We start from the raw sequence: 17,585 nt of genomic DNA on the forward strand, positions 1-17,585 counted from the left end.
CTGTTATCTGAAGAGTGGGCCACCATAATTCATTGAGTAAAATATGCTCACAGAGTATTAGGCTTTTCATCTTTATTCTCTTTCTTGCTTGCAATAGGGTTGGGAAACATAGGAAAGGCATTGGTAATCATAAATGTTGACATAGGGCCATGCCTGGTGGACTCCCAGCTGAGAATGGCCCTGCAGTGGTTGACAGCTTCCGAAGCAGAGGTGGCCGAGCTGCATTTCCATGACGGTGTTCCAAAGGAGTTTGTTCTTGTGAGTAATGAAAGGGCTGTCATTGTACAAATTGCAGTTGCCGTCCTTCAGCTGTGTTTATCACGTTTTGTACTGCAATAAGCGAGAGTTGAAATACCTTCACAGGTCTAATCATGGATAGAATAATTAATAAAAGGTAAAGGGACCCCTGAACGTTCGGTCCAGTTGCGGACCACTCTGGGGTTGCAGCGCTCATCTCGCTTTACTGGCCGAGGAAGCCGGCGTACAGCTTCCGGGTCATGTGGCCAGCATGACTAAGCCACTTCTGGCGAGCCAGAGTAGTGCATGGAAACACCATTTAACCTTCCCTATTTATCTATTTGCACTTTGACGTGCTTTCAAACTGCTGGGTTGGCAGGGAGCTCACCCCATCGCGGGGATTCGAACCACCGACCTTCTGTTCGGCAAGCCCTAGGCTCTGTGGTTTAACCCACAGCGCCACCCGGGTCCCCATAGAATAATTAGGTAACCCCCATTAACACTGCATCTAGAACTGTTTCCACAGCAACCTGGGTAGAACTAGAGCAGGCATAGGCAAACTCTGACCTCCAGATGTTTTGGACTACACCTTCCATGATCCCTAGCTTACAGGACCAGTGGGCAGGGATGGTGGGAATTGTAGTCCCAAAACATTTGGAGGGCCGAGTTTGCCTGTGTCTGAACTAGAGCCTGAGCAGTGGCTAACTCAACTAACAAGTTAGTAGATTGGTTTGATAACACTGTTCCAGTCCAACTTGGATAGTCATTTCTGGAGGGTGGTGCCAGGGGAGTGGTCTTTGGCCCCATGGAGCCTTCAATGTGGGGTTCCTCAAGGTTGGATTTTATCCCCCTGTGCTGTTTAATATCTACATGAAATGACTTGAGTGGGGTCATCCAGAGGTCTGGAGTAAGTTGTCAGCAACATGCTGATGACAAACAGCTCTGCTTCTCCTTTACATCTGCAGGTGAGGCAGTGGAAGTGCTGAAACAATTACATATCTTTAGGCATCAGGCAAAAACATTCATCTTCTCCCAGGCCTTTGGCTAATTAAATAATCTATGGTTTTGTAAACTGGCAGGGGTTATTGTTTTTGATGGTTACTATGTTTTTATGTTGTGATGTTATTTAATAAATTTGTTTAAATTTAATAAATAAAATGACAGAACTTTGTGGCTGGGCTTGTAGTTGGAAATTTAATTTTGTGCTTTGTGGAACTTCATGCTTCTTAAAAATTTAACTTGGAGTCAGTGGTTTCATTTGATAATAGAGTAAATACTACCAGTGAAACCACACTTTTTGGACATGCATATTTTAGTGTTAATTTGTGCAAATGTGAAATGCTTATTTATTGGGGATGATGATAGATGTATGAATATTTGTTCAGCATTGGTTTGGGGGGGGCTGTTATCTGCTACCTACATTACCATGTAGTACAGATTTTTTGGGAGTGTCACCCTTAAGAATGGCATCTTTAAGAAAATCAGAGGAAATTATGGACTTTGAGAGTGCCTTGTTTTTACAGCTGTAAAATATCAAAACGTTTCTGGCTTGTAATTTTAATACTGTGGTTGTTAGTCTGGATATATATATTTTTAAGGAAAGAAGCTTAAAAGTACTCGACTTGCAAATTATAAGTTACAGAAAACAAATGGCTAATGCATTGGTTAGAAATACTTCCTTTGTTGCTGGGATTGAAGCAGAGAGTGAAGTGGAAGCAAGTTGTCCTTTATGTCAGGGAAGCAAGACAATTTTTGTCCTGAAAGCCACATTCTTTCTCAAGCAGCCCTGCAGGGTTTGTGTACTAGCTGTGGGAAAAGCCACCCTTCACTCTCTTCCAAACATGCTCACATTAATATATACAAATGGCACGCTCATCTCCATGACACACATATGGTCCAGGCCACCCGTCCACATGCTCTCAGCCTCCCCCATCCCCTCATTAAGCAGTTAGGCTTTCAGGGGAAAGCATTTAACATTTTTTCAAGCCCAGCTGCGCAAGCGGGAGTGTTGGGTGAGATCTTCATGGAAATTGCAGCTGAGGAGGGGTGCTTTCAAGCCTAATTGCAGTGTCAGGGCAATTTTTGAGAGTCCCAGTTTGAGTGGAGGGGCAGGTCAAGGGACCAGATAAGGAAGCCCCACAGGGTATGTTTTAAGCCACAGGGAAGCGCAGTGAAGGAAGGTGATCATAGTACAGTCATACCTCAGGTTACAGCCGCTTCAGGTTGCGGTTTTTTGGGTTATGGACCGCCGAAACCCAGAAGTACCAGAACGGGTTTCGGCAGTCGTGCATGCACAGAAGCGTTAAATTACGCTTTGCGCATGCACAGAAGCGCCGAATCGCAACCCACGCATACACAGATGCGCAGACGTGGGTTGCAAACACTGCGGGTTGCGAACATGCATTCCGCACGGATCACGTTCGCAACCCGAGCGTCCACTGTATTGTAACTTATCTTTTCAGCTTTACTTTTTAATGTAACCTGTTTTTGCTTTCTCTTCCCAGCTTTCAAAGAAACTGCAAGAGAGAGGCTGGAAAGTGGGAGACCTCTTTCAAGCAGTGCTGAAGTACTGTGAAGTAATGGAGAAAGCTGCTGATGGGGAGAGAGCTCTAGGCAGCAAAACCTTTTTTGGGTGGCTTCAGGAACATGTCTGAATGCCATATGAGAAGATGCGCTGATTTCTTCATGCCTCCTTTGGGAAGAAGGAAATGTGTATCGTATACTTTAATTAGCAAATGTACTATTTGTATTGTGATAAGCTTTGGGTTGAAAGTGAGCATAGCTGTCCTGTCAGGTGCTTTGAGATGCTCTGTATGCTTTTTAGCCCATCTTTTTATCTTCATCATAAGCCCCTCCATTCAGCCGGTGTGTGTGCACTTCTGGCTAGGCTGTGTTTTGCCTGCAGCAGCAGTGAGAAGGATGAGCTTTTGTGTGTTGTGTGTAATAAGGGTTTCAGCTAAACCAGGGCAAAAAAACCAGTTATACCTCGCTCCTCCTACTTGCCTCTTTCTTTGTGTCCTTTTCCTCTTAACAAGCTCCAAGAGGTATTCAGAGTCCACTTGCAGTTTGCTTTTGCCACTTTCCCCAGAGCAAAGCAAGACTGCGTTGATATCTGCTGCCTCTAAGGCCTAGCTGAACATGCAAGCAGAATAGGAGGGTCTGCTCACTCTGACCTGTGAAGACTCTGGTGGAAGCTTGCATTCCTTGTAAATTGACTTCTCTTAGCAGCTAGAGAGAGCTGAGAGCATGCGTTCAGATGTGTGCTCTCATTATATTTTGATATCTTTTTTGATATCTATGAAAAGTTCTATTTAAATAAAATGACCCCCCCCCCAGTTTGTATGTGAAACAAATATGTGCAAAGAAAAATAAGTGGGTTATTCTTAAATGCCTCCCAATAAAGTATGACAGTAGCATCAAATGCACAAAAATTGTTAGCCTACCAACAGCTGGATTTTTGTAGTTTATGAGGGGGTGTCAGGAAGCATCTTTGACTTTTGATCTCTGAAGTACTGTCCCAGGACCAATGTTGCATCTTTATAAAGCAAGTTAAATTTGTGACAGTTTGTGACAACAGTTGCTTGTGTTGAAGTAGATTGAACACTGCCTGTAAGAAAAATTGGCATTAGTGTTGCACAGCCATTTTAATATACTCACTTTGGAGATGGAATGACAAGGTCTGTCCACATGCGGAACATTTCTGTGCTGTAGCAGGGTCGGGGCCATACTTCCAGCTCTGCCCCAAATGCATTGCCTCCTTCCTTTGACAGTCGTCTATTGAGTCTGCTAAGGAATGCTAACGTCCAAGAAGCCTTTGCAGAGAACCAGGTTCAGCATGGGAATGTTGAAGGAAGGGCATTGGGAGGGGGGCTAAAATGTTGCCACACCCCTGCTTCAACATAGGAATGTCCTACAGGCAAGCAATGTGTGAATAAGACAATAGGTTAGAAAGAATGGGTTTCTTCACAATTGCAGTCTGGGACAGGTTGACATAGTTTTGACACTGAGATGGGTGGAGCTTTGCCCTCAATCCATATCAGTGCTTAATCTTAGGACAGCCACTGCCCTGTGTTACCCTTGGCTGGAGGGCAGCAGTACGGCTTTGGTGTTGTACTCCAGCAAAAACAGAGGAGATCTTTGATTATCAAATCCCAAAGGAGGGCCGATGGAAGCAAAAGTCTGCTTGCTGCTCCTCCCCTATGACTTCAGCTTCATTCAGGTTATGGCACCTCAAGTAAAAATGCATTTCCCGTGTTTCATTGAGCATTGCTTCTCTCAATATTATTTTAGCATGCTTCTGGTCACCTTTTTCACTTTCGTTTTGAGACGTCTTTGTACATTCCTGTTAAAGCTGAAGTTGTATTTTAGGCTGTTATTGTCTGTTGTAACGTTGAGTATTTTTTCATGCCAAGCGTTTATGAATAGTTGGGAATGCAGCTGATTGGATCAGTTATGCAGAGTTAGGGCAACTCGCAGCCTGGTTTGATCTTGAGGCAGTTTACTTCAAAGGAAATTCTACCGAAGTCCAAGTAAATGTGTTTAGGATCGTGGTATCAGTTGGCCATTGATAAAGGCAGTCAATGAATTTTGACTTTTTGCACTTTTTGCATCTTGAGGCCTCAATTTGAAGAGCAGCCTCCCTCTGTTGACCCCCTTTTAAACCCCTAACAGCTTTGTACTGTGAAATCTGTGGCTGCTTGAGGGGTGGGAAACAGCTCCTAGCCCAGCGATCACAGTGAAGGTGGCCGAGGCATCAGTCCCCGAACCCCCTTCTCCACAGTACTGTTGCACTTGAGCCTAATGGTTTCTTTGCTGCACACCTTGGTGTGGCACAGATCTTGTGCCTGTAAAAGGCAAGTTGACATTCTTCAGTTTCCCATGGCACACACTTGCAGGGCCAGAAACCTCGCCTGCTCAGTTTTTCTCCTGGACTACAGCTTGAAGGCACAGAAGCTGTAGTGAGGAGTGGATGACAACTAGAAGCAGTGCTGTAGAACAGCTGGGAAAGGGACATTGCTGCCTTCCTCCTGGGACTCTGAAACCTACTTAAGTCGCTCACATACCTCCAAATGAGAAAGCTGGGGATTAAGGAGCCTCGGAAGCACCACCCGTGTGAAAGATACCTTGGAAAAGGAACTCTTCATCCTCTCCAAGATTCTTCACAGTCTGGTGTTTCTGAGAAGAGCTACAGGACTTGAGGTCTACATCACCCCAAAACCCAGCTGAAGTGAAGGTTAAAGCCCTGGTTTTCACCTAGTCTGAACAGCAAGCAAAAGGTGCTTTGCCGCAGCTGCATTTTGCTTAGTACTTAGGGTTGCTTTCCTACGTTTTTCCTACGTGGAGAACACAGAAATGTGGTTTCCTTGTCTTCCCAGGACGTGTCAGATACATGTGTGAATGATGGCCGCGTGTGTAAACTGCATATACTTTTCACACTTCTTCCTGCACTGAAGTGCTTTCGGTCCAGGAAATGCGTAACATGCAGCTAAAAAGCAATTTGAATAATTAACAGTTGTTTATATCTCTGTGTAGCGAATGAAGCAAACAAGATCTTTCCCTGTGTAATGACGACTTTTTGTTTTTTTGTTTTTTGAAATGTGGTAATACACTTAGTTGTGAGATGTGAATTTCAAGTTGCACTAACCTCGTCTTTGTTGAAGCAGTCTCTTAAAATAAATTATATATAAACATATTAGGTACTGTGTAATGCTTTCTGGTTATTTATCATGGAAACTGTCAGTTTTCTTTTTTTTCTCTTCCAAAGAAAGGTAGGACTTAATTGTATGGGGATTCTTGGTTGGGAGTGTTTGTAGTTTCAGAAATGTTGCCTGAAAGCAGCTACAGAAACTTCCAGTTGCCCTGAGATTGCAGAAGCAAGGGAGAAAGACACGATGGCTCCATCCAATGGCTAACTGCTACTCAGGCAACCACACCAGCGAGGAGAGATTAGACTGGCCCTAAATGAACATAAGATGCCCGTTGGATAATAATAATAATAATTTTTATTTATACCCCGCCCTCCCCAGCCAAGGCCGGGCTCAGGGCGGCTAACAAGCAATAATAAAAACAAGTTGAATGAATACAACTTAAAAACAAGATTAAAATACAACATTAAAATATTGAAACATTAAAATATTAAAATGCAGCCTCATCACAGGAGGAGAAAGGAAAAAGAAAGAGGGGGAGGGAATCAAATTGGCTCCAAGCCAAAGGCCAGGCAGAACAACTCTGTTTTACAGGCCCTGCGGAAAGAAATCAGATCCTGCAGGGCCCTGGTCTCATGAGACAGAGCATTCCACCAGGCCGGAGCCAGTGTTGAAAAGGCCCTGGCTCTGGTTGAAGCTAATCTAACTTCCTTAGGACCCGGGACCTCTAGGGTGTTGCTATTTATGGACCTTAAGGTCCTCCATGGGGCATACTGGGAGAGGCGGTCCTGTAGGTACGAGGGTCCTAGGCTGTGAAGGGCTTTAAAGGTCAAAACCAGCACCTTAAATCAGACCCTGTACTCCACCGGGAGCCAGTGCAGCTGGAAAAGCACTGGGTGAATATGCTCCCATGGCAGAGACACCGTGAGGAGCCTCGCTGCAGCATTCTGCACCCGCTGGAGTTTCTGGGATCAGGGCAGTGACCCATCAAGTCCATCCTCTTTTTCTCACAGTGGCCAACCAGATGTCTGGGGGAAGCCTACAAGCAGAATCTCCTTCCTTGTAACTTGAAGCCATGGGTTCGGATCCTACCCTCTGGAGCAGGAGAAAACAAGCTTTCATGTGGCAGCCCTTTAGATATGTGGCTATCCTATCTCCTCTCAGTCTCCCCCTTTGCAGGCTAAACATACCCAGCTCCCTCAATCATTCCTCGTAAGGGTTGGTTTCCAGACCCTTGATCATCTTGAATGCCCTCCTCTGCACCCGTTCCACCATGCCAATATCCTTAAATTGTGGTGCCCAGAACTGGACACAGGACTCCAGGTGTGGTCTGACCAAGGCAGAATAGAGAGGTACTATTACTTCCCTTGATTACACCTTTCTTGATGCAGCCTAGAATAGCATTTGCTTTTTCTGCAGGTGCATCACACCGTTGACTCATATTAAGCTTGTGGTGTATTAAGAACCCTCAATCCCTTTGCTGCCTAAGCGCTGAACATTTCATTTGCCCCTATAAAAATTCATTTTGCTAGTTCGGGCCCAGTTCCCCAATCTGTTAAGGTCATTTTGAATTCTGATTGTGTCTTGTACACCATTAGCTACTCCTACCAATTTGGTGTCATCTGCAAATAGGATGAACATGCCCTCAATTCCTTCGTCAAAGTTGTTTATAAAGATGTTGAACAACGACGGGCCTAGGTCAGAACCCTGTGGCACTCAACTTGTCCCCTTTTCCCAGGATGATGAGGAACCATTAGTGAACACTCTGGGTTCAGTCAGAGATTTGTCTGGCATGACTTGATTTTGAGAAACCCATGCTGGCTCTTACGAATCTGTTGTTGGCATCCGTCTGTCTCGGGAGCCAATGGAAGAGTGGGCCTTGCAGGTAAAATAAAACCCTTTGAGAGTTACAATTCCTGCTGTGACTGTACAGACTGATATGGGAGAGACATGTTTTCTTGCAGGTGGGGCAGAAGACAACATCCAGTCTTGCTGCTACGGGCGCACCATGGCACCTCCCTCTCTGCTTCTCTCAGCAGTCATTCTTACTCTGGTCACTGCTATTGATGTATGACCTGAGTGTCTCCAGGCACTGTGATCGTCTGGAAGGAATTCCTACACTGTTGGGTTAAAGGTTGCCAGCTTTCATGACATGTTTGCAGACATCTTTGTAACACAGAGTTGGTCTGCCAACTGGCCTAGCCAACGTCTTGGTGATCCTGCCATTTTTCATTCTGTGAACATGACCCAAGCCAGACATTGCTGATACAGAAATGTGAACAAGCTAGGAACATGGGCACATCTTGGTTTGATGTCTTGCCATGTGATGCCCCAAATCATCTTGACACAGCATATATGGAAGGCATCGCTCCTGGAGAATGTAAGTTGCCCACGACTCACTTCCATAAAGCAGCGTACTCAACACGCAAACCTGGTAGACCTTCATCTTGGTATTGGTCATTAGCATCACATGCTCCCATAACCCTTTTGGAGAGACGAGCCATTGCTGTAACTGTCTTGCCTATACCAGCATCAAGCTGGTTATAGTGGAGCCCAGGTAGACAAAACCCTCTACCACCTCAAGTGTGTGGTCACCAATGCTGATATGTGGAGAGCCAGCAACATCCTGACCAGGATCTTGGTCTTTGTCATGCTGATGGTGAGGCAGATCTCAATGCATGCTTGGGCCAAACAGATGGTGAGTTTCTGTAGAGCTTTCTCAGAATGCGCTGTCAAGGCTGCGTCATCTGCAAAGCACATCTCTCAGATAAGAACCCACCATACTTTTGGTATGGAGCTGTGCCACGTTGAACAGACCCCTGTCACTCCTTGAATGGAAGTATACACCGTCTTCAGCCAAACTGAAGGCAAACTGAAGGCCAACAGGCAGAAAAATATGCCAAAGAGCTGGAGCGAGAACACCTATTTCACATTGCTCTTTATGGGGGATGTTTCTGAGGATGAACTGCCATACTGGACAGTGCAGAGCATGTTAGTAATTGCAGCATCCTTTTTCTAAGTGCTCAAAATGATGTTGTTTAGTCGTTTAGTCGTGTCCGACTCTTCGTGACCCCCTGGACCAGTGCGCGCCAGGCACTCCTGTCTTCCACTGCCTCCCGCAGTTTGGTCAGACTCATGTTTGTAGCTTTGAGAACACTGTCCAACCATCTCGTCCTCTGTCGTCCCCTTCTCCTTGCGCCCTCCATCTTTCCCAACATCAGGGTCTTCTTTTCCAGGAAGTCTTCTCTTCTTATGAGGTGGCCCAAAGTTCTGGAGCCTCAGCTTCAGGATCTGTCCTTCCAGTGAGCACTCAGGGCTGATTTTCTTCAGAATGGATCGGTTTGATCTTCTTGCAGTTCATGGGACTCTCAAGAGTCTCCTCCAGCACCATAATTCAAAAGCATAAATTCTTTGGTGATCAGCCTTCTTTATGGTCCAGCTCTCACTTCCATACATCACTACTGGGAAAACCATGGCTTTAACTATACAGACCTTTGTTGGCAAGGTGATGTCTCTGTTTTTTAAGATGCTGTCTAGGTTTGCCATCGCCTTTCTCCCAAGGAGCAGGCGTCTTTTAATTTCGTGACTGCTGTCATCATCTGCAGTGATCATGGAGCCCAAGTAAGTAAAATCTCTCACTGCCTCCATTTCTTCCCCTTCTATTTGCCAGGAGGTGATGGGACCAGTGGCCATGATCTTCGTTTTTTGATGTTGAGCTTCAGACCATATTTTGCGCTCTCCTCTTTCACCCTCATTAAAAGGTTCTTTAATTCCTCCTCACTTTCTGCCATTAAGGTTGTGTCATCTGCATATCTGAGGTTGCTGATATTTCTCAAAATACTCAAAATACCAACTGCTGAATTCTCTGTTCTAGGACCTTTCCTGGTATTGATGTCAAGTTCATTGGTCATTGGTTACCTGGGTCGTCTTCTCCCCCTTTTTGAAGATGAGGACAACATTTGCCCACCTCCACGCTGCAGGAACCTCACCTGCTCTTCAAGAATTCTCAAGAGTACATATGGTACAACAAGACACCACCTTAGGACAGTCTTATGTACGCAGGCCTCCACTCCAAACAGCAAATGTTAAGTCCCATGTTGAAGAGTTGCTGTCCGAGTTTCACTGCCTCTGGGCGCATAGTGCAGCTGGGCTGGTTAACCACACAGCTAGTCAGGCTCTTCCTGCTTCTTCAGGGATGAGATGGGTAAATAGGAATACAAAAACACTGAAAAATGCTAAGTGGCCATCTCTCCACCACGGAAACTTCAAATCCACAAGAGATAATGTTGGTTTTGAAGAGTGGACTGAAAAGAAAAATAATGACTAGACAAGAACGTCTCCATGGAAAATTAACTGAAGAAGCTGCTAATTAGAGCAGAATCGCTAGAGGAAAATTATTTCCAGGCCATGCTAACATTTATCAGATTAAACTCCCTTCAACAGATGGAGTTACATCAATCAAATCAAAGGAGGAGTATAATTTGGTGCTATAAAGCTTTTAACTGTATTTAAGCCTGTGAACCTAATTATTCTCACTTTACTAATGACGACTATGGGCCTGAGAGAGAGAGATAAGTGAACAGGGGTTTAAATCCAGATATTCTGTGTGTAAGTCCCACAGCCCTCTTCCATGCTTTGATTTCAGAGTAGTTACACGTATACCACGTTATTGCATAAAAAAAGAGAAAAGGCCCAAACTTGCTGTTTATACAGCTGAATTTTAGCCTGACAAGGAGCCTTGGAGGAAAGGTTCGCTCCCCCTCTCTGCCCTAGTCTTTGTACACTTTGCTTTCCCAACAGCGACTTGAAATATTTTTAGCTGCACTTTAGAAATAATTCTGTTGTTCTCCTCTGTCAAATTAAACATCTCTCCTAGTACTTAAGAGCATGACACAAATGTTTGCTTAGCCTCCCTCTCCTCCAACCTTTTTCTTTTCTGTTGCTTTTCCACTCCTCCTGGAAACAAGATTCCCAGAGATTCAAGCCTATCAGTGGTTCATAGTTTGTATACAACTGGATCAGGAGTCAGGACAACTTCCAAGGTGGCCACAAGCTCAAGCCTGTAAATTCTTTTTCATTTTTAAAAAATGTTGGTACATTTAAGGTGGGGAGGGAGAGGAGAGTCAGCCAGAAGGCCAGATCTTTCAGCCTTACTTTTCCCTGGTAAATAAGCTCAGAGCCCTTGGTTTTGCTCCACATCTGCTTTCAGCCTTCACGGTGCCCCAGGGTTATTTCTCCCACATGTTAACCTTGAATAATTTGTAAGACCTGGGAGTATTTAGATTAATGACTGCAGAAGAAAAAGCAGAAGAAATGCATTTACAGTGCAAATCAGTGTTCTGCGCTCCTAAGTTTGGCAATTAATTGTTTAATGAATTACCAATACAAACCTGAACGGTGGAAACTGTTTTTAGTGCATTGGTCATTTAATTAAACTGACATGTTATATTTTTATTATTTATTCATGGTTTAGATGGAACAAAAAAGGAAATAATTTTTATAAAGCACAAGAGTGCCTTGAACTAAAATAGTAGTAGCAGAAGCAGAAATAATAATAATAATAAAATTCTAATTTTTGTATTACTTATATTAAAATAAAGAAAAATGATGTTCGTCTCCCAAAGACCAATGAAAGCCTTTTGACTGGAGTGGGTATGCTTCTTTTACTCCTACATAATTCGCAAGTTTCCATACGGACATATTCATGCATCTTTGATCTCTGGTCAACCATCAACAGGATCTGAGTGTGCTTCTAAGTCTTTGGATAACAGAGTCTGGCAGCAATGATAATATATTAAAAAATTACAGTGGCTTTGATACCACTTAATTTGGGAAATTTAGCATGGCCCAATCTTAGTGTGTGTACTCCAGAGAGCCACCAATAACCACACTTCTGGTTCAATTATAGTATTTATTTATAAGCAAATGACGGTTTTATTGCAATCAAAGAATAAATGATCGTTCTGATATATCAAATACCTCTTATTCCTGAAAATGATAGCTCTTGTGGGGTGGTTTGTGCTGCAGAGAAGCAGCCAAGCCTCGTGTTCATTGTAAATCTAGTATGAAATTATGGGATGTGAGAACGATTTGTGTTGGTAGCACTTAGCTTCTCAAGGAGGTGAGCTGCAAGGCCTGTGTGTGTTGCAGATCAGCACCTTGCTCACTTGAAGCCAGGGAATTTAGTAACTGAATAATAATAATAATTTATTATTTATACCCCGCCCATCTGGCTGAGTTTCCCCAGCCACTCTGGGCGGCTCCCAATCAAGTGTTAAAAACAGTACAGCATTAAATATTAAAAACTTCCCAGAACAGGGCTGCCTTCAGATGCCTTTTAAAGATAGGATAGCTGCTTATTTCCTTCACAGCTGAAGGGAGGGTGTTCCACAGGGCAGCGACGCGGACTTATAAAAAATATTGGGGGGGCCCGGGAAAGCTCATGAATAATAAATAAGCTCATGAATATGCAAATAAAGTGGCGCCGCCTCCTCGTGAGCGAATAGGGGAGAGCGTGCTGCGCCTATTAATCAGCTCCAAAGGAAATTGGGTGGAGCTTTTGCTCGGGAGGGAGGGCAGGAGGCATGCAGCCCGCCCCCCCTGTGCATTTTGGGCTGGGGGAGGGGCGGCGATGGCGCTCTGCTGGAGGGGCGCCGGAGATTATTGGGGGGGCGGAGCCCCCCCAAACGAATTTTTGAGGGGGCTCGGGCCCCCTCAAGCCCCATGGAGTCGGCGCCTATGCCACAGGGTGGGCGCCACTACCGAGAAGGCCCTCTGTCTGGTTCCCTGTAACCTCACTTCTCGCAATGAGGGAACCGCCAGGAGGCCCTCGGCACTGGATCTCAGTGTCCGGGCTGAACGATGGGGGTGGAGACACTCCTTCAGGTATACAGGACCGAGACCGTTTAGGGCTTTCAAGGTCAGCACCAACACTTTGAATTGTGCTCGGAAACGGCCACTCCCAGTCACCAGTCTAGCTGCAGCATTCTGGATTAATTGCAGTTTCCGGGTCACCTTCAGAGGTAGCCTCACTCTGAACTCACCACACCGCCTTTCTGACTCATCGCCTCTCTCTCTGTATGGCACTGAAAACACCTTGGATGTATAACTTTCGATAACCAACAAATTAATAATTTGGCAGTTTCACAACCTGTTATGGACTGGTACTGTACCTAAACATTTCTGGCCTTTAGCCAACATATTTATGAATTGCTTCCAGATTGCTTACCTATTTTTGTGTCCTCTGAACGCTTAATTCCCCACTCCCTTGGGCCCAATAATTATCAAAGATCGTAGACAAAGGCTCTGAAATTACATCAGCAGGCTCCTTTAGTACCCTTGGAAGCAGCCCATCAACCCCTGGAGATTTGAATTCATTTCAAGTAGCTTCCTTCCCTATCTTTGCTGTTACTTCGCCTGTTTTTTGGCATGGGTTTTGCTGCCTCTCCAGACATTGTTGCCAAATGGGTTGCCATGAGGGTTGCGAGGAGAAGGACGACAGCCTTAGTCTCTGCTTGGATGATGAGTACCATTTTGAATCAAGATGGCGAACCAAAATTTGACTTCGGTGTGACTTCGCCAAATCTTTAAAAAGTACAGTGGTACCTCGAGTTACAGACGCTTCAGGTTACAGACTCCGCTAACCCAGAAATAGTACCTCGGGTTAAGAACTTTGCTGGGAACAGAAATCGTGCGGCGGCGGCATGGCAGCAATGGGAGGCCCCGTTAGCTAAAGTGGTGCTTCAGGTTAAGAACAGTTTCAGGTTAAGAACAGACCTCCGGAACAAATTAAGTACCGTATTTTTCGCCCCATAGGACACACCGGCCCATAGGACGCACCAAGTTTTTTTTTGGGGGGGGGAATAAAGAAAAAACAATTTATTTCCCCCCCCCAGGCGCTTGTGGGGCCGGCAGCGGGGAGAAGGGCTTTTCTCCCCGCCGCCTGCCTTCAGATCAGGTCCGGGCACAGCAGGAAGACGCGCTGCACCTCCCCGCTGTCCCCGGAGCTTGCGGGGCGGCAGCGGGGAGAAGCACTTCAGACCAGATGTTTATGTATTTTTGTATGCCACAACTGCGGCTCGTATTTTGTTAGCTAAAAAGTGGAAAACTCAAGAATTACCAACAGTAGAAGAATGGCAGATGAAGATGATGGATTGTATGGAGCTAGCCGATCTAACCGGAAGAGTCCGCGACCAGAAGGAGGAGGAACATCATGAAGAATGGAAGAAATTTAATGATTATTTAGTTAAATTTGTTAAGCTAAAATAACTGGAAATAGCGTCCAGATACTTAAAGGGCTTAGGATTATTTCTATGTTAACTGATAAAATAATATGTTTAATACAAGAAGGAGAAGATTTTAAGATGTTAATGTTTAATTTAAAGGGTATTAAAATTGGGATTTGGAAAACTGTTATAAGGATATGCAATGAAATTCAACTAAGGGGAAACGAGGAAGTCGTTTTACAAAGTAAATAACGGTTATTTTCAATAAGGTTATGATTTATGTTTGTTATGTTTTGTTTGTTTTATGTTTTTGTGTGTCATTGATATTGTAAAAACTAATAAAATTTTTGCAAAAATAAAATAAAATTATTTCCCCCCCAGGCGCTTGTGGGGCCGGCAGCGGGGAGAAGCGCTCTTCTCCCCGCCACCCGCCTTCAGACCAGGTCTGGGGACAGCGGGAAGATGCGCTGCGCCTCCCCGCTGTCCCCGGAGCTTGCGGGGCCGGCAGCGGGGAGAAGCACGTGTCTCCCCGCCGTCAGCCTCCAAACCACATCGGGAGACAGTGGGATGGCGCCGTTCCACCTCCCCGCTGTCTCCCGACCTTGTGGGGCTGGCACTGGGGCTCTCCTGAAGCCTGGAGAGCGAGAGGGGTCGGTGCGCACCGACCCCTCTCACTCTCCAGGCTTCAGCGAAAGCCTGCATTCGCCCCATAGGATGCACACACATTTCCCCTTCATTTTTGGAGGGGGAAAAGTGCGTCCTATAGGGCGAAAAATACGGTACGTAACCAGAGGTACCATTGTACATTATTTTTTGGATTCTAAAAGTACCTGAGCAGCGCCAGGCACTCACTGCTAGTCCTGACTCCCTCCTTTGGCAATCCTCACAGAACTCTAGCCCAATGGTTGCCATTTATTTGATTTGAATTAATTTTGTAATGACCTTCTCTATTGCCCCATTTACTTGGGCTTTAGAGACGCATTGCTGCAAATTATACCCAACTCTATAACCAGTCCTGAAGATAGAGTAAAATTTTTGTTAGTTGATGCAAACCCACGCATTACCCATGTGGTAGCGGTTTTTGTGATGAAGGCCATGAAAGCCAGGGAAAGATTTATGGACGACAATGTAAAGACCTCTTCATCGTCTGTTTAACTCGTTGCTCGTTTTCCCTCCTTTTCTATTCTGTGGGAAGAAGGTTTTGTTGACATAGTATGTAATGAATTTTAACATTTTTAACTATTGTAGTGTTGATGTTTGTGCACAGGCATGGTCCTCACAATAAATGGATTTTGATTTGATTTGAATTTTGTAATGAAATGATTTTAGAATGTTTTATCATTTTACTGTTGTTAGCCGCTCTGAGCCCGGCTTCAGCTGGGGAGGGCGGGATATAAATAAAATTTATTATTATTATTATTATTATTATTATTATTATTATTATTATTATTGAATGGCCGGAGGGGCTGATGGGAACTGGAGTCTGCCAACATCGAGAGGGCCTCATCCCCTCTGCCTGTTCTAAATGCTAAGCGTGAACAGGATAATGGCTTTCAAGCAGGTTCACATTGTTCAAGAACAGACTTGCTGTTATTTTCAAGGGCTGTTTTTACCCTTAGCGATTTGGCAGTCTTAGGCCTTTGCAAGCAGCACAGTATTGGGATTTAATGACAGAGGTGCCTCTTCTTTCCACCAAAAGCACAGCCTGTGGGGTGCCTGGCAGCCTCCTATCATCATCTCCCCCTGGGTGGCACTCAGTTCATCTGGCGTCTCTCCACGAAGCAGGGCTGACACTTTCGTTCCTTGCCAGCGTGTGTGGGCAATCACTTTTCAGAACATTCAGTTCATCCCCCACGAAATAGAGGTTTTTTGTTTTTGTTTTTTTGTTATTGTTTTCATATATATAAAAAACAGCTTCCATTATTTCAGCATCTTGCAACAGCATAAACAAACCCTGTCACCTTAAGGCATTTGGGGGAAATGAGTACATGTTTGTAATTATTGGTTTATGTTCTACTTCATTCATTTCTGTGGTGAGCAGAATATATGTTTATACCTAGGCTAAATAACTTGAGATGTAGACCAGGTCGTGATAATATCTTTACTGGGGGAGCATGCAGCTAGGGCAAGCAGGTCATATTTTAAAAGTGTAGTGTAGTGCTGGAGGGTGGTGTGCAAGTGAGTGGGTCAAAAAATATTTTGCCTTTGCTGCTCATCTGTATTGACCGCTTACCAAGTTATGCAACAGACCACTGAAGGAATAAACATTGCCATTTCTCCTAGTTGGAGACAAAGGGTGGACCTTGGTATGGGGAATTACCCATATTTTTCGCTCTATAGGACGCACCTGACCATAGGACGCACCTTGTTTTAGAGGATGCGAACAAGAAAAAAAAAATCTCCCCCTCTGTGCTCAGCGCCCCTTCAGCGAAGCGGCAGGAGAAATGGAGCCCCTTCCATTTCTCCCGCTTCACTGAAGGGGCGCTGCGCAGCTCTCCCTCTCTGCTGAAGCCAGGAGAGTCTTGCTCTCCCGGCTTCAGCAAAAGGAACCCAAAGCCTTTGGAGCACAGCACGAGTTCCCGCTGCGATCCAAAAGCTTGAGGTGGCTATCCCTGAAGCCTGGAGAGAGAGAAGGGTCGGTGCGCACTGACCTCTCTCGTGCTCCAGGCTTCAGTGAAAGCAGCGCGAAGCCTCCGGAGCGCGGAGGGAGTGCTCCCTCTGTGCTTTAGAGGCTTCGCGTTGCTATCGCTGAAGCCAAGGAGCCTGCATTCGCTCCATAGGACACACACACATTTCCCCTTAATTTTTGGAGGGGAAAAGTGCATCCTATAGAGCGAAAAATACGGTAGCAGCAAAGGGCCTCTGTTCAGCCCTATCCCTCACGTTTGTCTCCTTCACCTCTATGCTCTGTCACGCAGCGGCGGAGGAAGCCACTCAGGCGCCTGGGGTGGTGTGCCCAGGGGTGGGGCAAGCCTCCCATAGGGGCGGGGTGCACCGCAGAGCTTCGGGAGTCTGCCTGCCTCCCCCCACTCAGCCACCCTACATCTGGGGGGGAGGCAGCGGGCAGACCGTTTGGGCAGCGCGGAGCCTGCATGCCCCCAAGCCACCGCGTCTCTCCCAGGAGAGACACGTGGCTTACATGCACTGCCGACCCCGCAGTGAGTGTCGTCCAGCATTTTGTCACCCCCCCCTCAGTGGTGACACCCGGGGCCGTTCACCCCCACGGCACCCCCCTTTCTCTGCCCCTGGCTCTGTGTTGGAACAGGAAAAGCAGGCCAACACTCATAAAATATTGGGGTTGGGGAAGTGTGTATTCACACAGCTAGGTTGTGAAAGTAGCGGTGCATTTGTTGCATGGCATATTTTGAGATTTTTTCAACTTTTGCATGAAAATGGAACTTCCTGACATAGAAAAGATGGAAAAGGTTGGTTTAATTTTTACGTCCTGTGATTATTACATCTAAAAATACAGTCCTAG

The 17,585-nt window shown here is 45.4% G+C and overlaps 1 protein-coding gene across 5 annotated transcripts in view; it reads left to right on the top strand.

Moving 5' to 3' along the window:
- AKAP11 (A-kinase anchoring protein 11) overlaps window positions 1-5,929 on the top strand; it is a 40,654-nt gene extending 34,725 nt beyond the window's left edge. For all 5 annotated transcript variants that reach the window (XM_053397261.1, XM_053397263.1, XM_053397260.1 and 2 more), the window contains 2 exons: window positions 98-258; window positions 2,742-5,929. In XM_053397261.1, the coding sequence (XP_053253236.1) occupies window positions 98-258; window positions 2,742-2,891 (311 nt within the window). In that variant the 3' untranslated portion in view covers window positions 2,892-5,929. The remainder of the gene's footprint in view (window positions 1-97; window positions 259-2,741) is intronic.
- Window positions 5,930-17,585: the final 11,656 nt, after the last annotated feature.

This window comes from Podarcis raffonei, chromosome 7 (genome assembly GCF_027172205.1).
Source record: "Podarcis raffonei isolate rPodRaf1 chromosome 7, rPodRaf1.pri, whole genome shotgun sequence".
NCBI classification, from domain to species: Eukaryota; Metazoa; Chordata; class Lepidosauria; order Squamata; family Lacertidae; genus Podarcis; species Podarcis raffonei.